General features: G+C 46.2%; 1 protein-coding gene across 1 annotated transcript in view; it reads left to right on the forward strand.

Moving 5' to 3' along the window:
• Window positions 1-26,491, forward strand: part of MUC6 (mucin 6, oligomeric mucus/gel-forming) — a 63,523-nt gene extending 37,032 nt beyond the window's left edge. Inside the window, exons 21-46 of the mRNA XM_066997557.1 lie at window positions 250-499; window positions 1,679-1,731; window positions 1,830-1,939; window positions 2,728-2,879; window positions 3,669-3,810; window positions 4,465-4,575; window positions 5,871-6,056; window positions 6,499-6,738; window positions 7,306-7,462; window positions 8,208-8,351; window positions 8,850-8,912; window positions 9,914-9,958; window positions 10,727-10,924; window positions 11,849-12,114; window positions 12,793-12,836; window positions 13,227-13,481; window positions 14,707-15,102; window positions 15,810-15,905; window positions 16,816-17,232; window positions 18,102-19,052; window positions 19,970-20,386; window positions 21,517-21,633; window positions 22,674-22,865; window positions 23,586-24,002; window positions 25,133-25,249; window positions 26,290-26,491. Of these exons, the coding sequence (XP_066853658.1) occupies window positions 250-499; window positions 1,679-1,731; window positions 1,830-1,939; window positions 2,728-2,879; window positions 3,669-3,810; window positions 4,465-4,575; window positions 5,871-6,056; window positions 6,499-6,738; window positions 7,306-7,462; window positions 8,208-8,351; window positions 8,850-8,912; window positions 9,914-9,958; window positions 10,727-10,924; window positions 11,849-12,114; window positions 12,793-12,836; window positions 13,227-13,481; window positions 14,707-15,102; window positions 15,810-15,905; window positions 16,816-17,232; window positions 18,102-19,052; window positions 19,970-20,386; window positions 21,517-21,633; window positions 22,674-22,865; window positions 23,586-24,002; window positions 25,133-25,249; window positions 26,290-26,491 (5,738 nt within the window). The remainder of the gene's footprint in view (window positions 1-249; window positions 500-1,678; window positions 1,732-1,829; window positions 1,940-2,727; window positions 2,880-3,668; window positions 3,811-4,464; window positions 4,576-5,870; window positions 6,057-6,498; window positions 6,739-7,305; window positions 7,463-8,207; window positions 8,352-8,849; window positions 8,913-9,913; window positions 9,959-10,726; window positions 10,925-11,848; window positions 12,115-12,792; window positions 12,837-13,226; window positions 13,482-14,706; window positions 15,103-15,809; window positions 15,906-16,815; window positions 17,233-18,101; window positions 19,053-19,969; window positions 20,387-21,516; window positions 21,634-22,673; window positions 22,866-23,585; window positions 24,003-25,132; window positions 25,250-26,289) is intronic.

Below are 26,491 nucleotides of genomic sequence, written 5' to 3' on the forward strand. Positions count from 1 at the left end.
TACACAAAGAGGCAATAAGATATTTAACCTTGAAAAAGCTTTGAAACAGCCACATGGCTGCTGTTAAGCCCTGCGCTGCAGTACTGTTTACTACAGCTCCACATCCTCAGGAAGAGAAGCAATAGGTAGCCTTAAGCATTGAAGCTATTGACAGAATATATGTGGCATTTTACTCTGAGTGCAGTGATCTTTCACAGCAAAGAGGATAAGAAAATGAAGTGTAACATACACTCTTCTCCTGTTTTATAGCCATTCCCTGTACAGGCAATCAAACATTCAGTTACAACACTCAGGCATGCGACAGGACATGCTTGTCACTCTCCTACCGAGCCCTGGAATGTCATCCAACTGACATCCCTATTGAAGGCTGCCATTGTCCTAAAGGAACATATCTGAACCACAAGAACGAGTGTGTTCGTAAATCTTACTGTCCATGTTATTTAGAAGATAGAAAGTACATCCTACCTGATCAGTCAACAATGAGTGGTGGGATTACCTGGTAAGTGTTTAAAGATCAACGAATTTGAAATGAAGAGATGTCTTCAGGTGTCTCTGTGGATTAACCACAGTAAGAAACTAAACACTAAAGAGCTGCTCATTCACTCCTCCTTAGTGGGATGAGGGAGAGAATCAGAGGGCAAAACAGGAAAACTCATGGATCAAGATAAAGACAGTTTAATAACTTTCTTTGCTATTAATAAGCAAAAATAAGCTTACTTAATAAGCAGAGTGGTGTGCATAAGCAAAGCAAAATAAGGAATTAATTTACTACTTCCCCTCAACAGGCAGATATTCAGCCATTTCCAGGAAAGCAGGGCTTTATCACACATAGTGATTATTTGGGAAGACAAATGCCATAACTCCATCTGTCCCCACTTCTTCCTTCTTTCCCCCAGATTCATTGCTGAGCATAATGTCATATGGTATGGAATATCTCTTTGGTCAGCTGTCTCAGGTGTGTCTGCTCCCTGCTTCTGGTGCACCCCCAGCCTACTTGTTGGCAGGGCAGCTTAAGAAACAGAGAAGGTCTTGAGATTGTTCAGCAACAGTTACACATATAATACACACACACACACACACACTTATAAAACCAGCTATATAACAAACCAATGCATTGGCTTGTTACCAACACTATTTTGATCACAAATCTAAAACACAGCACTCTACAAGCTGCTATGAAGAAAATGAACTCCATCCCAGCCAAAAGCAGTAGGGTCTCCATTATTTTAATAGCAAAGGATTATTTTTTAAGATATCTTTTTTGCCACTTCCTAAAATGCAGAGATTCTTAAACAGAAAATGTTTGACAAACCTTAAGCTTGGAAATGTTAGAAAATTAGAAAATAATAGGTAAAATCTGATTATTCCTAGTCAAAGATAGTAGGAGACTTTGCCAACCACATCTGTACAGCTGTATACAAACAGCAAGATGGCCCACCGTTCACTTTCAAAACTGATGTTACCATATACTAAAAGCAAAAAGGGACAAATTGATCCATGTTCTGTTCTAGAGGTTGGGGAGGTGCTAGTAACAAATGAAACACTTCCAGTCGTGAAAAAGAAGTTGTCATTTTGCAGAAAATTTGTATTTCTTTCTTAGGAGAGAACTGCATTGAAATTCTTTTTTTCTAATTTTTTTTTCTTTTTTCTTTTCTTTTCTTTTTTTTTTTTTCCCTAGCTACTGTGTTAATGGGAGGCTCAGTTGCACTGGCAAACCTCAAAATCCTGCAGGTATGGGTCTGATTTGGCTTACTTTATAACATATTATTTTCTGCTATAAAATTGCTACTTCACAGTTTCCTATGTTTGTTTTTCTTCCTTTTTTATAGAAAGCTGCAGAGCTCCTAAGAAATATATATCATGTTCTGACAACTTAGAAAACAAGTATGGAGCTACATGTGCCCCTACCTGTCAGATGCTAGCTACTGGAATCGAATGTGTGAGTTTCACAGCCCTGGGATATTAATCCTCTAGGAGAGGAAGAATGTTCTGGTAGTTACCTAGAATGTGAGAAATCTGGGCAGGATTCAGTTCCTTCTAGTGAAATGAAAGGAGATATTTCTTCTAACATGATATAATTGAGCACCAACCTTCTTTCCACAGACTGTAGACAATAAAAACATACACACATTCAAAAAGGGATTAAGGGAATTAAATTAAATGGATTACTGAATTAAATTATATGAAACAAATAGAATAAAAATCCATTAAGGATTATATAATCCTTCACTATCACCTCTGGCTCCATAAACTGCATGTTGCTAGAAGCTGATAGAACATGTATATGTTTTCTGTTCGATTCTTTCCCAAATATCTGGTGTTGATGGTTGTAGGGTTCAAGATATCTAAACTGGGTGGACTTCTGGTCTATCCTGCTAGGGTTTTCTTTTGCTTTTGTACTAAGGAAACAGACTGACTGGAAGATTGTAATGTAATAGTGTTCCCTTGTATTGAGAAGCATATTGTCCTCTGTTTGTCTGAAAGATTGGTAGGAATGAAAGAAATTTTTCAGTCTTCAGGTATGTTTACTATCTCACACAACAAGTGTATCTTGTAACTTCAGTGAAACTAGTTCAATTGACTAGTATATTAGCATGAAGAAAATCATAACATTTAAATGAAATGAAAACTAGAACTGAGCACAGATTCACTCTTGACGCCAGTCACATACAAGATAAAATACATTTTACATTCTTTTTCATATTGCAATCTGTTGATCTTTACCAGATACCTACTAAATGCGAATCAGGCTGTGTCTGCGCTGATGGGCTATATGAAAATCTTGATGGCAGGTGTGTTCCAGCTGAGGATTGTCCTTGTGAATATGGTGGCCTTGCATATGGAAAAGGTGAACAGATCCAAACTGAATGTGAAATCTGGTAAGAGTCACACCACTTTCTGTTCCTGAACCTCTGTTTCACTCAGCTTTACAACTATATAACAAAAGCATTTAGTTGATAGGAGAGTAGGAAATAGCAAAAGCTGAAAGCTAAACTGAAGGAATACAATGACGAAGCACTATATTCCTTAAATAAAGAGAAGCTTAACGCTTGGCAATATTTACGTATAAATGAAAGAGTCATGGTCTACTTGTCAGCTGTACTGGTTTCATGGATATTTCTGCCACCTCTATATCCAAGGAATAAGGGCATCCTTAGTAGGGCATATAAATGTAAACTATGTAAGGTTGAAGATTAACAGCTCCACAAGGATTAACAACTAAATAAATATGAGGGCACTGTCTTCCTTCTTCTCTATAGATATAAACAACCTCCCAAAAAGATTGCTTCCATCTCCTTAGCAGCATTATCAAGGTACTTTATTCACTTTCCAGTTTCTAATCTAGTATAAAAAACCACCACCACCCAAACCACACAGAACAGAGAGAGCTGTTTTCATTAACAGCAAAAAGAAATGAGCTTATATTTTCTTTAATGGAAAAGAAAGAAAAAGAGAGTGAATATTTCTTCTTTATCATGAATTAATTTTCTCAGCAATCCATAAGTTTTATTTATGTATTTATATCTTACATTAATTGTGACTTGGTCACAGTGTACACAAGTCAATTAAATGAATGTCTTATCTGTAAAAATGCATGCATGTAAGGAAATGTAGGTTAAGGTGGTGTTCCTTTGAAATCTGAGTGTAGTTTCTCTTCTCACTCCCAGCACTTGCAGGAAAGGCAAATGGAAATGCGTTCAGAAATCAAAGTGTTCCTCAACGTGTAATCTTTATGGAGAAGGCCACATCACCACTTTCGATGGACAGCGTTTTGTTTTTGATGGCAACTGTGAATACATATTAGCTATGGTAACCTGGATCTTACTGCTTCTTTTGGCTGTATCTTAGCATCAAGGAATACCTTGATTTAAATGGCTGGTGAAAATATCATAGGGTGTATCTATATCCAACAGAGCACTTTGAATCTTTCTAAACGCTTAAGGTGTTTTTATATTTTCTTCTTATTTCGTCTTTTAAAATGAAAAGCCATTAGTTCTCAAAATGCCATTTTTAATGTAAGTGCAACCAATTTTAGATTAAATAACATATAAAGTCATAGATGTGTAACATATTCTGTACCAGTCACTTACGTCTTTCAGTGATGTCAGTTTGACCACCAAATTAGAGGTCGTCACTGATACCTCCCAAAGCAATGAAATAGCTAAAGCATGATACCCCAGTAACTCTTTCCTTTCTACCTACAATGGTGTGGGTTCTGCAAGGAATAGAACGGTTCAGCTACGAAAGCCGTAAAATATTCTAGGACCTATCTTTTAGTAGCCAGCAGTGAATTTTAAGACATTCACAGATAGGCTGTCTCTCACATGAGAATGAGAATATCAGATAAAGATGGCTTGCTGTGCTGAAAGGCAGAATCACAGTCATGACATGTTTAAGCTTTCTTTGTTATACTTCAGACATAGAGTCTATTAGGTCTTTTTGCATGTGTTTTTATTTTTTTAGGATGGCTGCAGTGTTAACAGACCTCATTCCTCTTTTAAAATTGTTACTGAGAATGTCATCTGTGGGAAATCAGGGGTTACATGCTCTAGATCCATCAGCATTTACCTTGGGGTAAGATCTTATTCTGTTATCCAGCAGAATAGTCATTTAAGCCTATGCTTGCTTCAATTTTGGAAACTTTAGATGTGTCTTCAAAGTGGTGTCTTTATATGTGAAATTATGTGCTTAACCTGGAGCTTCATTGTTAATAGAAACTGCTATCATTTTTATCAATTCTCATGTCAGTGTTTCAGTCCTCAAACTTCTTGCCTATGTAGAAGCCACAAAATTTTGAACCTTACCTACTCAACAGCAGGCTCTGTCAAAAGATTATTTTTTCCACCAAACTCAGTCAAGAAAACACTAGTATAAAATTGAGGAATTCTTGTCATGGATGACACACAAAACCTCTCCAGATTTCTTAGTGCAGGTAATATCCACCAATTCAAAATATATCCAGATCGCTACTGTTTTACCTGAGATACATATTTGAAATTAAAGTAATGAGTAATTATCCTCATTTCTACTGCTGTCTGACAGCTTATAAAATCAGATAAGTTTTGCCCTTCTTGGCTGTACTTGAACAGTAATGCCCAGTAGTATCATCTCATTTTAGCGTCTTCACTACCAGACAGAGAGAAGTATATGGATGGATGAGATTTTATCCCAATTAACAGTCACTACAAGCAGTACACATTTGCCACGTTACTGAATATTGGCAGTTTCTGCTCATCAGTGCTGTGCTGAAAAAGTTTATTGTTTGCTCAGGATTCAGCTTCATAAGTGCATTTTCCAGACAAACCTTTCTGTTTTTTATTAAGACACTGAAACACTGCACCACGACAGGATTTGTAAGAGTACACTTGAGAGTAGAAGATAGTAAAAGAGCTCTAGTGATAGATCTATTTTCTCTGTAACTTGTTATATTTTATTTCTAAGAACACATGAAGATGTACCTCCTCTACTCTGTTGGCTTCATATAGATGCCCATACTATTTCCACCAAATGCAATCAAAGTGCTAGTGTAGGTAACAATGAGAGTAATGAGGACAGTTGTATGTATATATATATATATATATATATTTTTTTAATATTTCTATGGAGATTTGCATATACATGAAAAAAAAGGAAACAAAAGCCAATTATTTTGAGATGGGGTGACTACCCAAGGAAACTCGACTACCTTTTAAGATCTCCATCACTGATGACAGAAAGTTATTCAGCAGTGTCTGGCTACTGTAGAATAAGCAGGAATGACAAGATGGTCTATAGTAGCACAGTATCTGATCTTCAACATGTGTGACATGGAAGGTAAGAAAAATACTGAAACTTGGGAAGTTGTAACATACACATAATTTTTCTTCCAGAACTTAACACTTGTACTGCGAGATGAAACCTTCTCTATTTCCGGGGAAAATCCTTTAGTGCGATACAATGTGAAAAAGAATGCTCTCCACCTGATGTTTGATATTGTTATCCCAGGAAAATACAACATGACCCTTATCTGGAATAAGCACATGAACTTCTTCATCAAGATCTCCAGGGAAACACAGGTACTGCAGAATAACTTCCTCGGTAAATTATCCTTCAGTTCAGATTGAACTGCCAGTTTGATGACGGTTGTCTTGACTCTCTACGATGACAAATGTTTTTCAGAGATGCTACTAACAATTCATTTTCTATTCATCATTATCTCCAAAAGAACAGAGGTTTTTACTAAAGGCTGACTTTATGTCATTACCCTTCTGCATGACAGGAACTTTTTGATCTAAGAGCTTGTATTTTATGCAACAACTGCATGCTTTGGTTGAATTTGATCTCTAAATGATGACAAATTACACTTTAGAGGGGCATCCACTGATGAACAGGACCTCGTGCACACGGTGCTAAGAACGTATGAGAGAGTATTTGTAGATCACAGTCACCACTGAAGCACAGGAAAAAATGTCAGTAATTGAGAGGGAAGGCAACTTACAATGTTTTCATTTCATGCAGGAAACTATCTGTGGTTTGTGTGGGAACTATAATGGCAATATGAAAGATGATTTTGAAACCCGAAGCAAGTATGTGGCATCAAACGAGTTGGAATTTGTGAATTCTTGGAAAGAGAATCCTCTCTGTGGGGATGTATACTTTGTAGTGGACCCATGCAGCAAGAACCCTTACCGTAAAGCTTGGGCAGAAAAGACATGTTCCATCATCAACAGTCAAGTCTTTTCTGCCTGTCACAATAAGGTAAGAATACCTTACAGCCTCCTTTTACGTACTTGTAGAAAGCAATGAGGTCTCCCCTCAGCCTCCTTTTCTTCAGACTAAACAACCCCAGTTCCCTCAGCTGCTCCTTTTAAGTCATCTATTGTGACTTGTGTCACAAGGTTCATCAGAACCAGGCCTTCTGAAGAAAAATCTCCATTTTCAGGAAGTGACCACAAGTGACAAGCGCGGGTAACGCTGCAGTGGTCATGCATATCCATGAAAGGCAGGATTTTGTGTTGTTTTTGTTGTTTATTGTTTTTTTTTTTCAAGCTGATTATACATAATATGTTTCATATGAATGTAGACATCTCGAAAAAGCTCATCAGCTTCTACTGTTTGTCTGCAGATGCCTATGTTCTTGCTAAAAAGAGTTGTTTGAAGAGGGGTTGCATTGACAAGTGGTCAGAGGAAATACTAGTTATTCTCACTTTAATTGAACATCTGCTCTTCACTTTACCCAGCGTGAACAAGGATCCAGGAAAAAACTTCTTAAAAAATAGGCATTAATGAATCCTAGAAAATTCATGACTTAATTTTCCAATGCAGGTGAATCGTATGCCTTATTATGAGGCCTGTGTTCGAGACTCATGTGGTTGTGACATTGGAGGGGATTGTGAATGCATGTGTGATGCCATTGCGGTATACGCGATGGCTTGCTTAGATAAAGGTATCTGCATTGACTGGAGGACCCCTGAGTTTTGCCGTAAGTTTCTTTAAGCTCTCTTTAATCAGTTTAAGAGACAATTATTGTTATTGTGAGTATATTAATATGGTAACAAAGGAAATTGCTTACATATGCACCTCATGGGTTGTGTTTTCTGCATGGGCCAATAGTTGATTTCAGTCACATGAATTTTGAACTCTGTACTTTTCATTTGTGCTAAATTAACCAAAATATTATGTGTGTTTTTACCATGGAATAATGGGAAAATAAGTGATCACAGAAGGCAGCATATCTTTTCTGCTTCTACTGTATAGTATATAGTCAGTTTGCAAGTAGATGGAATATGAAACTAAAAAAATGTTTCATTTTAGCTGTGATGAATTCACTATCTGCATGGATGTCAAGGGAATAAAAACAGCTGTGTTGGCTGGAACACTGTAAAACAGGAAAAATATCAGTGTGTCCCAGAACACCATACACGGAGCAAAAGAGAGGATGAGTGTCATAAATCAATGATAAACTTGTCATCTTTGATGGTTTCTTTCACGCATTCGCTATATTACACATTAAAAATTGTGGAAATGTCTGCATAGTCCGTTCACAGAAAAAGGAGCTGACTCACATCGCTAAAGCATAAGTTTCATTTTACATCAGATAGTGATAATTCCAGTGACAAATTTTTTGACTCAAGCTGTTGATTAATTTTGTCCTCCGTTAAGTACTTTGAAAATATGTCATTAATTTACAAAATTCTGACTTTTCTCCTGTTTTTTGCCCTTTTTAGCTGTCTATTGTGAGTATTACAATTCTCATAAAAACTCAGGAAGTGGAGGTGCTTTATCCTATGCCTACAACAATGACAACTGCACCTGGCATTACAGGCCCTGTAATTGTCCAAACCAAAACTACAAATATGTCAACATTGAAGGTAATTGAATCTATGCTATTTCAAACCACAAAGCAGTAAGATAATTATTTTCAGTCATGACACATTTAGATAGTCGTGCTCTAATGGGTGTTATCTTTAAAGCAGTTTTTCTGATCTTACCTTACTATTACTGTTTTAAATGCATAATCAGTGTAATTACCTGTACTGTACCTAATTTTGTATTGAGCTCAGGTTATCTTGAAGAGAAATCCTCTGAATTGCACCAAATTAAGAGAATTTGCTCTATTTATGTAAAAAAATAATGTATTATGTATTATGAGTATTATTTCTATTAGGCAAATAGATATAGTTGGAGTAAGAAAAAAATACTACATACGCAGATCCTTCTGAGGATTATGTTGGGGGTGGTTGCCTAAATATGTGAAATTGCAATCAATACAATTTCTTCATGACAGAAATGTAAGACATTAGATTATACATAATATAGACTAAATGCAGTTCTCTGAGGAAGGTAAAACAAATTTCCCTTTTCTTCAGGCTGTTACAACTGCTCTCATGACGAATATTTTGACTATGAGAAGGAAAAATGCATGCCATGTGGTAAGTAGGGACCTACATACTCATTGTCTTTTCTACAGTAACTAAAACCTTCGTGTGTTCTCAAAGAAGGTATTTTTCCTAGTACCTCTCAATTAACAATGAGTGTTCATCCTAGTACAACTCTTCTTCAAAAGAATCTTATTACTGTACTGCTAATATGTAAAACTTTGGTTCATAAATAAAGTAATGAAAATATCTAATTAAAATATGGATTAGGGTAAGGAATGCTACAATAGAGAAGCTAGAAGACCCTGATTGATTTTAATCAGGAAGGTGAAAAATTCTATTCATTGTAAGTGTGAGTACTTATCAAAATACGGGTATTCCTGAGAGTTCATTGATGTTCTAATCTATGTGAGGTAAAGATAAAAGTATAGGTCCCAGATACATTCAATGCCTTTCTTAAACAAAGAGAACATGTAGAAAGGAATCAGACCTAGCTAGTGGACTTCACATAGCAATTCTCTTTAAGTTGTTTTTTTTGTTTATTTGTTTAATTATTTTAACTTAAGATTTATTACCATATGGTGTGCTACTCTGAAAACTTGTCTTACTAAATAATGTTGTGGATAGACTCCAGCTGCACAGTTTAGATTTCTATGCAGATTTTAAAAATGACCTCAAGGACATTTTTTTTTTTCATTTTACAGAATTATAGCCTGTGAAACTGGAATCTCAGCTAGTGATCTCAGTTACACATTTAAAAAAAAAAAAGCACATTTTCAGAGAGTGCCCTTATCCATAAGAGACGTAAGAAAGGCAGCAAAAATATGCTTGTGTATTATTATTGTGAGGTGTATTAACTTTTTCATCATTGTTAAAGCCCTTTCATATGAAGCTCACCACTGAAATAAGTAGTAGCAAACATTTTCAGGATGATCTCACTGATTAACATAATCCTTGGAAAAGTATTTTTCTCCCAATCTGAAACTAGCCTTACTTGGAATATTTTTAATGTGTTTTCACTCACAAATTTAACCTGTTCTACCTTCATCCAACAGGGTATGAAAGCATCAGTACTACACCTGAGACTTCACCTTTAACAGGTTAGTTAAGCAGTTGGCTAAAACAAGTACTTACACATTGATGTACATTGTTATAGATGTTTCTGAGATAACTAGTATCTGTTTTTGCTTGATATGATGACATCACCAGTTACACGTGCTTAAGATGCAATAATGAAAAACTACTCACTATTGTAATTATCACAATTTTTTTCCCAGAATCATTTCTTAGAATTCTTAAATTGGGAAAGGAAATTATTGAGAGAACAGTGTTTCTTGAGTACACTTAGGCAATTCCAGATATCAGCAGTGAAATATCTCTCTGAGTGAAAAAGGATTCCTGTTTCGTTTCTAATACACAAAAATCACACCAAAAAATCACCACAATTTTTAATGGTGACTGGCCTTATAACACTTGGTCAGTTTAAGACGGTCTTCATGGAAACTCATGTATACCAAACCCCACGAAAGATCCACGAAAGAAATCTGTATATACTGATCTTTAATTTGTTAGAAATTCAATTAGTTTCCATGAAGATGAAAGGTATTGGGAAAAAGTTACACTGATGGCTGTCTGAATAAGCTTCTGCAAAAATTCCTGTTCAATGTATATACTGCAAATAATCACAAAGGAATAGATAGAAAGCTTTTCTCAGATATTTCATTTAAAATTAAGGTAGTAGCTATTAATAATTGTTACTATAAGTAGGTTTTTGTTTTTTTTTTACTTAAAAAACAATTTATATAGGCATTTTTGTAATAGAGTATTAAGAGTTATTTATTATCTTCTGATTTTGATTGTTCTCGTAGTAACAACAATGCAGCCTAACATAACAAGAAGCTCTGCTGCAGTCACATCACCCGCAACTATCCTACCAACATCACCTGCTATTACCTCTTCTGCATCTACTGTATCAACTGAGACCACAAATCCAACAATAACCTCAAAAATCACCATTCCAAGAACTTCATCAGCAACACCTCTTGTCACAATAAAGTCAACAACTGGTAGGTTGTTACCGTTACTGTCTAAAATAAATTACACCAAACCCATTCTATACATAGTTTAGACATCACTCTACTAAGAAGCTGCTAGGTATTGCAAGCTGTCTCAACATCCAAGCATAAGGCTGCAAATTATGAGGTAGGCAAAGCAGGCTTTGAGAAAGGAGTTTGCAAACCAGAAATGTTCAGAAGCATAGATGGAAAGTGCCTGGAAAGAGAAAGGATATAGACAATAGTTAAAAATGCAACCAAAATAACTTAGGCGTGACTCATCTGAGAAGCACATTAGAAGTTCTATAAGTGGTGAGCCACCTCAACTCCAGTTGGATTTATTAGCTTAGTTTCAGCCCCTATTCTAGAGTTAGTTCAGTTATGAGGAGACTCATAATAGGATGCAACTTCCCACAGACATGTAGTTCAACTAAAAATCCATCCTGGACCCAGGCTATCAGAGAAAGTGGAAATAAAAGAGGTACCACAGGAGTTAAAACAAAACTTCAAGGGCTGCCATTGTGCCAGGTGACTTGAGCACTGGGACAAGTGAAGTCCTATGATATGATGTTATCTGATTTTGTAATACAAATTGTGGGGAGCTGAAACTGTGGCCAATTCAGAACATAAGATTAGCCAATGAAATTGTCATTAGCTAAGTCATACAGACTTTAGCAAATAAGTGACATCAAAGCTAACTTCTTAGAAAAATTATATGAAAAATAATTAGCACAGGAAAAACACACAAAATGAGATCAAATATCTGAGATGAGAAAACAAATACAAGTGGAAAATATATGGCAAGATTATGAGAACACAAATACAAACAATTATACATAAAGCATTGAAAAGAGCAAGGGCAAAATTTGGGTCTCTGGAATACGGGTTTAAGTAAATTGATTCCTCACGTTATATTCTTTACTTTTACTCCAAAAGAACATACAACATCGGTTTTTACTACGCCAAGTATGACCACAACTGTCACTACACCCTCCATAACTACCTCAACTAAAAGGACCACGTCCACTAAGCCAATATCTACACCTACTGCCTCATTAACCACTGCTTCAACAGAGACGGAAAAAGTAAGGGTCACCACACCACTCTTCGAGACCCCTACCAAAAAGGAAATGACAACCACCTCTGTACCTTCTCATACTACATCTCAGATTGCAACTTCCAGCCAGCCTGAACTAACAACAGTAGGTAAATACTGTGTTTTGATATCTGTCATGTGAAGCCATCACTCACAAAACATGTCAATGGATTCCTTGTAATAAAAACAGACATTCTTACTAGATGTCTTTAACATGGCAAATAGGAAAGGGCATGGGTGACTGAAGAAGTGTGACAAAAATAGGTATTACGGTGTCCCACAATGGAACAAGCATCAGACATCCAAATAAGATCTTAAACGTAACATTTCTCTTTGAGACCATATTCTACCAATTCCTCCAAATGAAGGCAAAATCACTCTGTGCTTCAAAGTGAGTTTTGAAAAACTCACAGATGATGGAATGTGTGTTCCCCCATGCCATTGTAACAAGTTCTCCAAAAATCATAAATCCTATCTATCACAAAGGTACTTACTTTGGGATGCCAGGTACTCGATATGTCAACAAGCACAGCCTCCTCTGATGCGGTATTCTGACACCAGAAGCTGGGACAGTGTGCAGGGAGAAGTCAGTAGTGGTGGGTGGGCAGGCGCACGCTCTCTCCCAATCCACACATCTCCCATCCTTACTGTTGGGGTGCATACATCCAGGTCTTCTTGTGCCAACAATTACAGCCTAGTCTGAGGAAGCATCACAACCCACTTTAACTAGGCACCTTCTCAGACATCAACCATTACTAAATGTCCACTTGTCCTTACTTTACAGAGAGTGAGGGAACTGAAGCAACCACTCTACACCACCGAGTCTCAGTAGGTGAGTAACAAGGACCTGAGAGCTGCCATTGGCTTACAACTCTGTTTCGCTTACCCAGCTTTCCCATGGGATGCCCATGCCCAGCCTGGAATGCCTTCAAGGGAGACACACACATCTGGAAAGGCTCTTCATCTTCCCTCATGAGGTCCAGGAAGAGGCAGAGGGTGCTGAATTGGCCCAGTTCTTGCCCTGTATTCCTAGGGAGAAGCAGAAAGGGGAGAGTGAGGGTAGGAGCCACTGGGCCATTCCTACCTCTTGCCCAGCAGGAGAGATCTGTGCCTTTCTTGTCCCAGTGTCAGCCCATGGCTTCTGTCACGGAACTGCCCACTTCTGTCACCTTCCCCTCTTGCTCCACCACCCTCAATCGACTTGTGCTTTCCTCCCAGTGGCTGTCACCCACAAAAGGCCAACTGTGCCACACACTGTGCCACAACTCATCACGCGGAAGACCACACCTGTGACATTGGCCAGCAGTACCTCCCAGACCTCTGTTTCCAGAGAAGCCAGCCCTGCCAGCAGTCCAGAAGTCCCACTGACAAAGATGTCTCCAAGCCCCAGCTCTTTACCTGTCACCTCAGCCTCATCTGTTTCTTCCTCCTCATCTGCCCTGCCCTCAACACGGCTGAGACCATCACATCCCGGTAAGTCCCCTCGTGCTCTTCCTGCTGCTGCTGCCTGCTCCTTTCAGCTCCCACCCTTCTATTCTAAGTGGCATGTTCTGCACAGGTTTCATTTTTAGTATTCATTTTCTATTCCTACTGCCCTCGCCATGGGACTCCTGGAACTCAGGCACGTCCTGGGACTGGCAGTCACATTGGTCCTAACTACATCCTCCTCCCCTGCTGCTTCAGGGGTTTGGCTCTAGGGCACAGGACTTTATCAGGGTACAGACCTCTGTCAGTTCCTGCCCTACAGCTAGCAATTGGAGACTAGTTAACACACAATTCCTCCCCTGACAGTGGTGCCCTGAGAATGTGCAGGGGGGCGAGAGAGAAGGCAGTGGAGAGTGGAAGCTTACAACTCCGGGACGGTTTGGGGTGAGAGACAGAAAACAAGGATGCTCTCCACCCAAAGGAAGCCCAGGCCTAGACACACCCATGACAAAGATGGGACAATAAATACCAACTCCTTACTCCACACATAAAGACAGATGTTGACCCTGGGTGCAAAAATATCACCAGTGGAGGGTGGGCAAGAAGGTGCACGCTCAAACTCCAGGGTATACTTCTCCCACTTAGACCTATGGGGCTACAAATGGCCAGGTCTTCCTGGTGTCAAACAGGATACCTTCTTTGAGGAGATGCCACGACATGCTTTGCCTAGGATCCTTTCCAAGACTCAACCATTGTTTTCTCTCATCCCTTTCTTTGTAGCAAGGGAGCCAACCAGAGCTAAGACTCCAACTAGTAAAGTAGTAACAGGTGAGTGCTCTGGTCAGGAGAGAGCAAAGAGTCACACATGGCATATGCCCGTCCCATCAGTAGCATCAACTCTCCCAGGAAAACTTCCCAGCATATTGTAAAACAGACACATGATAGACTACCTGTAAACACGTGGAAAAATGAAAGTAGAGATACCTCTTCCCTTCTAAAGAATTTAGGGAAAGAGCAGACAGACAAACTGATGGAGGGCATCCTTACAAAATCATTACTAGCTGGCCATGCTGGGGGGAAGCAGGAAGGGATGGGAAATGCTGGGCATCATAGATCTCTTTGTTATACTCTATAGAAAAAAGAGTCACTGGGGTGCGGTATTGCACGTTATCCCTACCCCCAGGAGGAGATGTTTACCTTAGAATTGCCCATTTCACTTGCCTTCAACTCTTCCTCTAAAACTACCAACCGACCTGCGCTTTCCCCCTGACAGCCTCCAAAACAACACTGCCACCTGTGAGCACGGAGAAGACCACCCCGGCCACGTCTGCCAGCAGCACCTCCAAGACGTCCGTGCCCAGCGAGGCCAGCCCCGCCAGCAGCCCAGCAGTGCCACTGCCAAGGACGCCGCCTGCCCCCAGCAGCCCTCTCAGCACCAGGCTGCCATCTGCCGCCCCTTCCACAGCCTCCTCCCCATCGCCCCCAAGCTCCTGGCCAAAGCCCACGCCTACGACCCTGAGGCCCAAGCCCTCTCCCCCGAGGACCAGTGCTCCCACAGAGTCGCCTGCGTCCTCCGCACCCTCCACAGCCAGAACCAGCCTGCTGCCCTCGGCTGCGTCCTCCCCCTTCTCAACTGTGTCCTCAGCAGCGCCGAGCTCCTCACACCCAGGTAAGGCTCCCTCCTGCCCTTCCACCTGCTCTGCCTGCCCTTCCCAGTTCTCACCTTTCTTTGTACAGGGAAATCCAAACCCCTTGACAGCCACCCTCTGTGCATGCTGCTTTTGGCATTGTCGCCCTACGACCTGTGTCGTCTTTCCAAGTTCTTTAGCCCAACTTTCGTTGCTGAGCCTGATGTCAAATGGTGTGGAACAGTCCCTAGGTGAGTTTGGGCCCCCTGTGCTGGCTGTGTCCCCTCCCAGCTCCTTGTGCACCCCCAGACTCCTCACTGGCAGGGCAGCATCAGAAGCAGAGAAGTCCTTGACTCTGTGTGAGCACTGCTCAGCAACACCTCAACCATCAATGTTTTCTCAACATCATGGACATCTGAAATTGAAAACACATCACCATAGATGATACTGTGATGAAAACAGTGTATCACAGCTGAAAACCAAGACAAAGACCTTCTCTGTTTCTCTGTCTGCTCCCCAGCAACTGGGCTCAGGGTGGGCAAAAGGTATGGATTGGGACAGAGCTTGCACAGCTTACAACAAGAGCCCAGCGAGGCATTCCTTACCGTACAACAAAACGCTCAGCAAGAAGGTGATGGCTGCAGGTTTCAGAACGAGCCATTCCTCAGAGCCTGGGTGTGCTGGTGGGAGGTGAGGAGTGATTGCCTTCGCTTCACTTGTGTGTCTCTTTTTCTTGTTTTTCCTTCAGTTCTCCTACTGTCCCTGTGTTGACACTTGAATTCTTCCTCTCTTTTGCCTTTCCAGTTGACGGTCCCTTTCTACCTGAAGGGGAGCGAACTAGAGTGTGAGTAGGGCTTAGCAGGCTCTTGGGATGAAATCCTGATAGTGTGGCGTTGTGGTTTAACCCGGCCGGCAACTAAGCACCACGCAGCCGTTCACTCACCCTCCCCTCCGTCTCGGGGATGGGGGAGAGAGTCAGAAACAAATGAAGCCTGTGGGATGAGATAAAGAAATTTTATTAGGACAGAAAAGAGAGGAAAAATAATAACAGTGATAATAGTACTAGTACTAGTACCGTGTACAAAGCAAGTGATGCAAAATGCAATTGCTCACTACCCGCAGACCGATGCCCAGCCTATCCCCGAGCAGCCGGTTCCCCCACACCGGCCAGCCCCCCACATAATTGTTCAGCATGACATCAGGTGGGATGGAAGACCCCTTTGGCCAGCTGGGGTCAGCTGGCCTGGGTCCGTCCCCTCCCAGCTCCTGCTGCACGCCCAGCCTGCCCGCTGGCAGGACGGTGAGAGAAGCTGAAAAGTCCTTGGCTTGGTGTAAGCACTGCTCTGCAACAATGAAAACACTGGTATGTTATCAACATTATTCCCATCCTAAATCCCAAACACAGCACCATACCAGCTACCAGGAAAATGAACTCTTTCCTAGCCAAAAGTAGGACATATGGCTGTCATTTTGGCTCCTCTTCCAGACAGAAGCAGAGGGTGCCGAGCTGCTGGAGGGCAGCCTTGGGGCGCTGTCCTTGTGCCACCCTTGTGGGGAGAAGCAGGATGGGGAGGGGAAGGGCAGCAGCCCCTGGCCTATCCCTCCCTCTTGCCCAGCGAGACTCGGGGCTGCACGCTCCTACCTTCCTTGCCTTTGGGTCCGTCCTGGGGCACCTGCCCAGGGAACAGCGCTCCTGCTCTGCCTGCCCCTCCTGCCCTGCCACCCTCAGTCCCCCTGTGCTTTCCTCCCGCCAGCCTCCACCCCCAAGAAGACAACGGTGCCACACGTCGTGCCGCCCGTGAGCACGGAGAAGACCACCCCGGCCACGTCTGCCAGCAGCACCTCCAAGACGTCCGTGCCCAGCGAGGCCAGCCCCGCCAGCAGCCCAGCAGTGCCACTGCCAAGGACGCCGCCTGCCCCCAGCAGCCCTCTCAGCACCAGGCTGCCATCTGCCGCCCCTTCCACAGCCTCCTCCCCGTCGCCCCCAAGCTCCCGGCCAAAGCCCACGCCTACGACCCTGAGGCCCAAGCCCTCTCCCCCGAGGACCAGTGCTCCCACAGAGTCGCCTGCGTCCTCCGCACCCTCCACAGCCAGAACCAGCCCGCTGCCCTCGGCTGCGTCCTCCCCCTTCTCAACTGTGTCCTCAGCAGCGCCGAGCTCCTCGCACCCTGGTAAGGCTCCCTCCTGCCATTCCCTTTTCCCCTCCCGCCCTTCCCAGTTCTCACTTTCATTACTACGATAAAATTCAAACCCCTTGACAGCCACCCTCTGTTCCCACTGCTTTTAGCATTGTCTCCCTGTGACCTGTTTTCCATTTTCCAAGATCTTTATCCTAACTTTTGTTGCTGAGCCTGATGTCAAATGGTGTGGAACAGCCCCTGGGTGAGTTTGGGCCCCCTGTGCTGGCTGTGTCCCCTCCCAGCTCCTTGTGCACCCCCAGGCTCCTCACTGGCAGGGCAGCATCAGAATCACAGAATCATTAACGTTGGAAGAGACCTCCAAATCGTCTGATCCAACCGTCCCGCTACCACCAACGTCACCCACCAAACCATGTCCCCAAGCACCACGTCCAACCTCTCCTTGAACAACCCCAGGGACGGTGACTCCACCTCCTCCCTGGGCAACCCGTCCCAATGCCTGACTGCTCTTTCTGAGAAGAAATGTCTCCTCATTTCCAACCTGAACCTCCCCTGGCGCAACTTGAGGCCATTCCCTCTAGTCCTGTCACTGGTTATCTGCAAGAAGAGGCCGACCCCCAGCTCCCCACAGCTTCCTGTCAGGCAGTTGCAGAGAGCAATGAGGTCTCCCCTGAGCCTCCTCTTCCCCAGACTAAACAACCCCAGTGCCCTCAGCCACTCCTCACAGGACTTGTGTTCCAGGCCCTTCACCAGCTTCACAGCCCTGCTCTGGACACGCTCCAGGGCCTCGGTGTCCTTCTTGTAGTGAGGGGCCCAGAGCTGAACACAGCACTCGAGGTGCGGCCTCACCAGAGCTGAGTACAGGGGGACGATCACTTCCCTGGTCCTGCTGGCTGCACTAGTCCTGACACAAGCCAGGATGCCACTGGTCTTCGTTGCCACCTGGGCACACTGCTGGCTCGTGTTCAGGCGAGCATCAATCAACACCCCCAGATCCTTTCTCCCTGCACAGCTTTGCAGCCGCTCTGCCCCAAGCCTGTAGCACTGCATGGGGTTGATGTGGCCAAAGTTCGGGACCCGGCACTTGGCCATGTTGAACCTCATCCCGTTGGCCTCTGCCCATCGACCCATCCTGCCCAGGTCCCTCTGCAGGGCCTTCCTACCCTCCGACAGATCGACACTGCCCCCCAGCTTGGTGTCATCTGCAAGCCTACTGAGGGTGCACTCAATTCCCTCATCCAAGTCATCAGTAAAGATATTAAAGAGGCTTGCAGCAGGCAGATGATATCCCATACCATTGTCTTGGACTCCGAGAGAAACACAATGAGATGCTGCCCTTCCATGGAGACTCAGAGGGTGCTGAGCTGCTGGAGGGCAGCCCTGGGGCACTGTCACACTCTGCCACCCTCAGTCCCCCTGTGCTTTCCTCCCGCCAGCCTCCACCCCCAAGAAGACAACAGTGCCACACGTCGTGCCGCCCGTGAGCACGGAGAAGACCACCCCGGCCACGTCTGCCAGCAGCACCTCCAAGACGTCCGTGCCCAGCGAGGCCAGCCCCGCCAGCAGCCCAGCAGTGCCACTGCCAAGGACGCCGCCTGCCCCCAGCAGCCCTCTCAGCACCAGGCTGCCATCTGCCGCCCCTTCCACAGCCTCCTCCCCGTCGCCCCCAAGCTCCCGGCCAAAGCCCACGCCTACGACCCTGAGGCCCAAGCCCTCTCCCCCGAGGACCAGTGCTCCCACAGAGTGGCCTGTGTCCTCCGCACCCTCCACAGCCAGAACCAGCCCGCTGCCCTCGGCTGCGTCCTCCCCATTCTCAACTGTGTCCTCAGCAGCGCCGAGCTCCTCGCACCCAGGTAAGGCTCCCTCCTGTCTTCCCTCTGCTCCACGTGCCCTTTATTAGGAAGACAAATGCCACTATTCTTTATATCCCTCTTTACTCCCCCTTCATCTCAACATTTATCGCTCACCCTGACATCAAATGGTTTGGAACAGCCCCTGGGTGAATTTGGGCCCCCTGTGCTGGCTGCGTCCTCTCCCAGCTCCTTGTGCACCCCCAGGCTCCTCGCTGGCAGGGCAGCATCAGAAGCAGAGGAGTCCTTGACTCTGTGTGAGCACTGCTCAGCAGCAGCTGAAATGTCAGTATTTTCTCAACATTGTGGACATCTGAAATCGGAAACACATCACCATAGATGATACTGTGATGAAAATGGAGTGTATCACAGCTGAAAACCAAGACAAAGACCTTCTCTGTTTCTCTGTCTGTTCCCCAGCAAGTGGGCTCGGGGTGAACGTGAAGTAGGGAGGGGACAGACCTGGCACAGCTTACAGCAAGAGCCCAGCGAGGCATTCCTTACCGTACAACAAAACGCTCTGCAAGACGATGAGGGTTGCAGGTTTCACAATGAGCCATTCCTCAGAGCCTGGGTGGTCCTGGGTGTGCTGGTGGGAGGTGGGGAGGGATGGCCTTTGCTTCACTTGGGGCTTGGTTTCTTTTTCTTATTTTTCCTTCCATTCTTGCACCGTCTGTTTTTTGATGCTTGAGTTTTTCCTCTCTTTTGCCTTTCCACTTGTCGGCTCTTTTCCGAATGAAGTGGGAATGAGAGAGAATGAGTGGGGCTTAGCAGACAGTTAGGATCAAATCATGAGAGTATGACCTTCATTTTAGCTCCTCTTCCAGGCAGTAGCAGAGGGTGCTGAGCTGCTTGAGGGCAGCCCTGGGGCGCTGTCACCCTCTGCCACCCTCAGTCCCCCTGTGCTTTCCTCCCGCCAGCCTCCACCCCCAAGAAGACAACGGTGCCACACGTCGTGCCGCCCGTGAGCACGGAGAAGACCACCCCGGCCACGTCTGCCAGCAGCACCTCCAAGACGTCCGTGCCCAGCGAGGCCAGCCCCGCCAGCAGCCCAGCAGTGCCACTGCCAAGGACGCCGCCTGCCCCCAGCAGCCCTCTCAGCACCAGGCTGCCATCTGCCGCCCCTTCCACAGCCTCCTCCCCGTCGCCCCCAAGCTCCCGGCCAAAGCCCACGCCTACGACCCTGAGGCCCAAGCCCTCTCCCCCGAGGACCAGTGCTCCCACAGAGTGGCCTGTGTCCTCCGCACCCTCCACAGCCAGAACCAGCCCGCTGCCCTCGGCTGCGTCCTCCCCATTCTCAACTGTGTCCTCAGCAGCGCCGAGCTCCTCGCACCCAGGTAAGGCTCCCTCCTGTCTTCCCTCTGCTCCACGTGCCCTTTATTGGGAAGACAAATGCCGTCATTCTTTCTATCCCTCTTTCCTCTCTGTTTACCCCAACATTTATTGCTCACCCTGATGTCAAATGGTGTGGAACAGCCCCTGAGTGAGTTTGGGCCAGCTGTATTCCCTGGCATGTCAGAGAAAAGGGCACCAGGGGGATACCCCCTAGAGGGTGGTGGAGCCTCTGCCCTGTGGCTGTCAGGCAGAGGTAGGGGTCTAAAAAGACAAAGAGGGTTAGAAGCGAGTCCCAGTTCAGTGTCATGGGCAACCCCTTTCTCTATCTACCTCGCTTCTCCAGGTGCCCCTCCATAATAGATTTGGAGGATCTTGAAGGATAGGTAGGCAAGGATGTGGTGGGTGGCCCGCCTATGAGGTCACATAGGAAGAGGCAGTCGACACCATGCCTCATGACTGCTTCCGAAAGGAAGAGAGAAGGGTAATTGTAGTAGGAGATTCCCTTCTGAGAGGAACAGAGGGCCCAATATGCAGAGTTGACCCTCATTGAAGGGAAGTCTGCAGTCTACCTGGAGCTCAGATCAGGGATATCACCAGGACGCTCCCCAGCCTGGTGTGCTCAGCACGCTACTACCTGCTACTGATCTTCCAGATGGGTGGGGAGGAAGCTGCGTCCTGTAGTCTGAGGGGAATGAAGAAAGACTTCAAGGCCTTGGGATGGTTGGTGAAAGAGTCTGGGGCACAAGTCATTTTCTCTTCCCTCCTTCCATTCTGGGCTGATGACATGGGATGGAATAGAAGGATCCAGTCCATAAATGATTGGCTATGTGACTGGTGCTACAGGCAGGTCTTTGGTTCTTTGATACGGTCTAGTTTTATAAGACTCCAGGCCTGATAGTAATACATGGGAAAGGTTTATCTCACAGGGGCAAAAGGGTTCTGGGACAGGAATCAGCAGGGCTCATTTGGAGAGCTTTAAACTAGATCCGAAGGGGGAGGGGGTTGTAGCTGGGCTCGCACCAGTGGAGCAGCGCCCTAGCAGTGATGAAGACCGGGAGTCCTCCCACCCTCCTAGGGTGAAATCAGCGTGCTCAGCTCGCTCTCTGAAGTGCCTGTACACCAATGCATGTAGCATGGGGAATAAGCAGGAGGAGTTAGAAATCCATGTTCGGTCAGAAGATTTTGATCTGGTGGCACTTACAGAGACATGGTGGGACAGCTCACGTGACTGGAATGTGGCCATGGATGGGTATGTCCTGCTCAGGAAAGACAGGCCAGCAAGGCGCAGTGGCAGAGTTGCTCTTTGCATGAGAGAGCAACTACTTGTATTGAGTACTGTCCAGGGGTGGATGAGGAGCGATTTGAGTCTGTGGATGAGAATTAAGGGGCAGGCCGGCATGGGGGATAGTGTTGTGGGTGTCTATTACAGGCCACCAGATCAGGATGGGGAAGTTGGCGAGGCCTTCTACAGGCAGCTGGTAGCATCCTCATGAGCACAGGCCCTGGTTATTGTGGGGGATTTTAACTACCCTGACATTTGCTGGAAGGCCTACTCAGCCAGCCATCCGCAGTCCAGGAGGTTCCTTCAGTGTGCTGATGATAACTTGCTGATGCAAATGGTGGATGTGCCAACTAGGAGAGGAGCACTGCTGGATCTTGTCCTCACTAACAGGGAGGGGCTGGCTGAAGCGGTGAAGGTTGAGGGCAGCCTTGGTTGCAGAGTCCATGAGGTGGTCGAGTTCAGGATTTCATGTGGCAGGAACAGAGTACTGAGCAGAATCGCAAACCTGGTCTTCAGTAGGGCCCACTTTGGCCTTTTCAAGCAGCTGCTAGGGGAAATCCCAAAAGACAAGGTACTTGAAGGAAAAGGGGCCCAAGACAGTTGATTAGTGTTCAAGGACTGCTTCTTCTGAGCTCAAGATCAGAGCATCCCAACAGGTAAGAAGTCAGGAAAGAGAGCCAGGAGACCTGCATGGTTAAGCAGGGAACTGCTGGGCAAACTCAAGTGGAAGAGGAGAGTCTACAGATCATGGAAGGAGGGGCTGGCGACTTGGGAGGAATAAGCCTGTTGTCAGAGGATGTAGGGATGCAACTAGAAAGCTAAGGCCTCCTCAAAATTAAAACATGCAAGAGGGGTCAACGACAACAGAAAGGGCTTCTTCAAATACATTGCGGATAAACCTACCTCTAGAGGCAATGTAGGCCCAGAAATGAATGAGGTTGGTGCCCTGGTGACAGAAGATAAAGCGGAGTTACTGAATGCCTTCTTTGTCTCTGTCTGTATGCCAGAGGCTCTCCTAAGGAGCCCTGTACCCCTGAGGCCTCAGAGGAAGTTGAAATAAAGGAGTTTGCCTCGGCTGATGATGGCTGTGTTAAGGACAGGTTAAGCAAGCCAGACATCCATACGTCCATTGGTCCTGATGGGCTGCACCCGCAGGTGCAGACGGAGCAGGCAGAAGTCATTGCTAGTCCTCCTCTGGAGTGTTTCTAATACACCCAAGTCCCTCCTGGGCTGGAGACCCCAGAGTTGAGCTGAGAAGTTTCTCTGCCCCTGAGTGAGTAGGGTAAGGGTAGGCAAGAGGTATGGAGGGGACAGACCTGGCACAGCTTACAGCAAGAGCCCAGCGAGGCATTCCTTACCATACGACAAAACGCTCAGCAAGAAGATGAGGGTTGCAGGTTGCAAAATGAGCAATTCCTCAGAGCCTGGGTGGTCCTGGGTGTGCTGGTGGGAGGTGGGGAGTGACTGCCTTTGCTTCACTTGGGGCTTGGTTTCTTTCTCTTGTTTTTCCTTCAGTTCTCCCAGTGTCCATGTTTGACGTGTGAGGTTTTCCTCTCTCTTGACTTTCTGTTATTTGGCCCCTTTCCTGCTGAGGGGGGAGCAAGAGAGAGAATGAGTGGGGCTCAGCCACCAGCTGGGGTGAACTCACCATGTATTGCCTTCTCCTTGGCCTTGAGGGCATCCTCTACCCTCTAGGTTATGGGGGCATTGCGCTGCAGCAAAGGTCTCCCTTGGAGCACACAGTGCCCGGCTTGCAGCAGGCAGATGATATCTCATGCCATTGTCTTGGGATCCGAGAGAATCACAACGAGATATTACTCCTCCAGGGATATTCAGAGGGTGCAGAGCTGTTGGAGGGCAGCCTCGTGTTGCTGTCACTCTCTACCACCCTCAGTCCCCTTGTACTTTCCTCCCGCCAGCCTCCACCCCCAAGAAGACAACGGTGCCACACATCGTGCCGCCCGTGAGCACGGAGAAGACCACCCCAGCCACGTCTGCCAGCAGCACCTCCAAGACGTCCGTGCCCAGCGAGGCCAGCCCCGCCAGCAGCCCAGCAGTGCCACTGCCAAGGACGCCGCCTGCCCCCAGCAGCCCTCTCAGCACCAGGCTGCCATCTGCCGCCCCTTCCACAGCCTCCTCCCCGTCGCCCCCAAGCTCCCGGCCAAAGCCCACGCCTACGACCCTGAGGCCCAAGCCCTCTCCCCCGAGGACCAGTGCTCCCACAGAGTCGCCTGTGTCCTCCGCACCCTCCACAGCCAGAACCAGCCCGCTGCCCTCGGCTGCGTCCTCCCCATTCTCAACTGTGTCCTCAGCAGCGCCGAGCTCCTCGCACCCAGGTAAGGCTCCCTCCTGTCTTCCCTCTGCTCCACGTGCCCTTTATTGGGAAGACAAATGCCGTCATTCTTTCTATCCCTCTTTCCTCTCTGTTTACCCCAACATTTATTGCTCACCCTGATGTCAAATGGTGTGGAACAGCCCCTGAGTGAGTTTGGGCCAGCTGTATTCCCTGGCATGTCAGAGAAAAGGGCACCAGGGGGATACCCCCTAGAGGGTGGTGGAGCCTCTGCCCTGTGGCTGTCAGGCAGAGGTAGGGGTCTAAAAAGACAAAGAGGGTTAGAAGCGAGTCCCAGTTCAGTGTCATGGGCAACCCCTTTCTCTATCTACCTCGCTTCTCCAGGTGCCCCTCCATAATAGATTTGGAGGATCTTGAAGGATAGGTAGGCAAGGATGTGGTGGGTGGCCCGCCTATGAGGTCACATAGGAAGAGGCAGTCGACACCATGCCTCATGACTGCTTCCGAAAGGAAGAGAGAAGGGTAATTGTAGTAGGAGATTCCCTTCTGAGAGGAACAGAGGGCCCAATATGCAGAGTTGACCCTCATTGAAGGGAAGTCTGCAGTCTACCTGGAGCTCAGATCAGGGATATCACCAGGACGCTCCCCAGCCTGGTGTGCTCAGCACGCTACTACCCGCTACTGATCTTCCAGATGGGTGGGGAGGAAGCTGCGTCCTGTAGTCTGAGGGGAATGAAGAAAGACTTCAAGGCCTTGGGATGGTTGGTGAAAGAGTCTGGGGCACAAGTCATTTTCTCTTCCCTCCTTCCATTCTGGGCTGATGACATGGGATGGAATAGAAGGATCCAGTCCATAAATGATTGGCTATGTGACTGGTGCTACAGGCAGGTCTTTGGTTCTTTGATACGGTCTAGTTTTATAAGACTCCAGGCCTGATAGTAATACATGGGAAAGGTTTATCTCACAGGGGCAAAAGGGTTCTGGGACAGGAATCAGCAGGGCTCATTTGGAGAGCTTTAAACTAGATCCGAAGGGGGAGGGGGTTGTAGCTGGGCTCGCACCAGTGGAGCAGCGCCCTAGCAGTGATGAAGACCGGGAGTCCTCCCACCCTCCTAGGGTGAAATCAGCGTGCTCAGCTCGCTCTCTGAAGTGCCTGTACACCAATGCATGTAGCATGGGGAATAAGCAGGAGGAGTTAGAAATCCATGTTCGGTCAGAAGATTTTGATCTGGTGGCACTTACAGAGACATGGTGGGACAGCTCACGTGACTGGAATGTGGCCATGGATGGGTATGTCCTGCTCAGGAAAGACAGGCCAGCAAGGCGCAGTGGCAGAGTTGCTCTTTGCATGAGAGAGCAACTACTTGTATTGAGTACTGTCCAGGGGTGGATGAGGAGCGATTTGAGTCTGTGGATGAGAATTAAGGGGCAGGCCGGCATGGGGGATAGTGTTGTGGGTGTCTATTACAGGCCACCAGATCAGGATGGGGAAGTTGGCGAGGCCTTCTACAGGCAGCTGGTAGCATCCTCATGAGCACAGGCCCTGGTTATTGTGGGGGATTTTAACTACCCTGACATTTGCTGGAAGGCCTACTCAGCCAGCCATCCGCAGTCCAGGAGGTTCCTTCAGTGTGCTGATGATAACTTGCTGATGCAAATGGTGGATGTGCCAACTAGGAGAGGAGCACTGCTGGATCTTGTCCTCACTAACAGGGAGGGGCTGGCTGAAGCGGTGAAGGTTGAGGGCAGCCTTGGTTGCAGAGTCCATGAGGTGGTCGAGTTCAGGATTTCATGTGGCAGGAACAGAGTACTGAGCAGAATCGCAAACCTGGTCTTCAGTAGGGCCCACTTTGGCCTTTTCAAGCAGCTGCTAGGGGAAATCCCAAAAGATAAGGTACTTGAAGGAAAAGGGGCCCAAGACAGTTGATTAGTGTTCAAGGACTGCTTCTTCTGAGCTCAAGATCAGAGCATCCCAACAGGTAAGAAGTCAGGAAAGAGAGCCAGGAGACCTGCATGGTTAAGCAGGGAACTGCTGGGCAAACTCAAGTGGAAGAGGAGAGTCTACAGATCATGGAAGGAGGGGCTGGCGACTTGGGAGGAATAAGCCTGTTGTCAGAGGATGTAGGGATGCAACTAGAAAGCTAAGGCCTCCTCAAAATTAAAACATGCAAGAGGGGTCAACGACAACAGAAAGGGCTTCTTCAAATACATTGCGGATAAACCTACCTCTAGAGGCAATGTAGGCCCAGAAATGAATGAGGTTGGTGCCCTGGTGACAGAAGATAAAGCGGAGTTACTGAATGCCTTCTTTGTCTCTGTCTGTATGCCAGAGGCTCTCCTAAGGAGCCCTGTACCCCTGAGGCCTCAGAGGAAGTTGAAATAAAGGAGTTTGCCTCGGCTGATGATGGCTGTGTTAAGGACAGGTTAAGCAAGCCAGACATCCATACGTCCATTGGTCCTGATGGGCTGCACCCGCAGGTGCAGACGGAGCAGGCAGAAGTCATTGCTAGTCCTCCTCTGGAGTGTTTCTAA

Source organism: Anser cygnoides, chromosome 5 (assembly GCF_040182565.1).
Source record: "Anser cygnoides isolate HZ-2024a breed goose chromosome 5, Taihu_goose_T2T_genome, whole genome shotgun sequence".
NCBI lineage: Eukaryota > Metazoa > Chordata > Aves > Anseriformes > Anatidae > Anser > Anser cygnoides.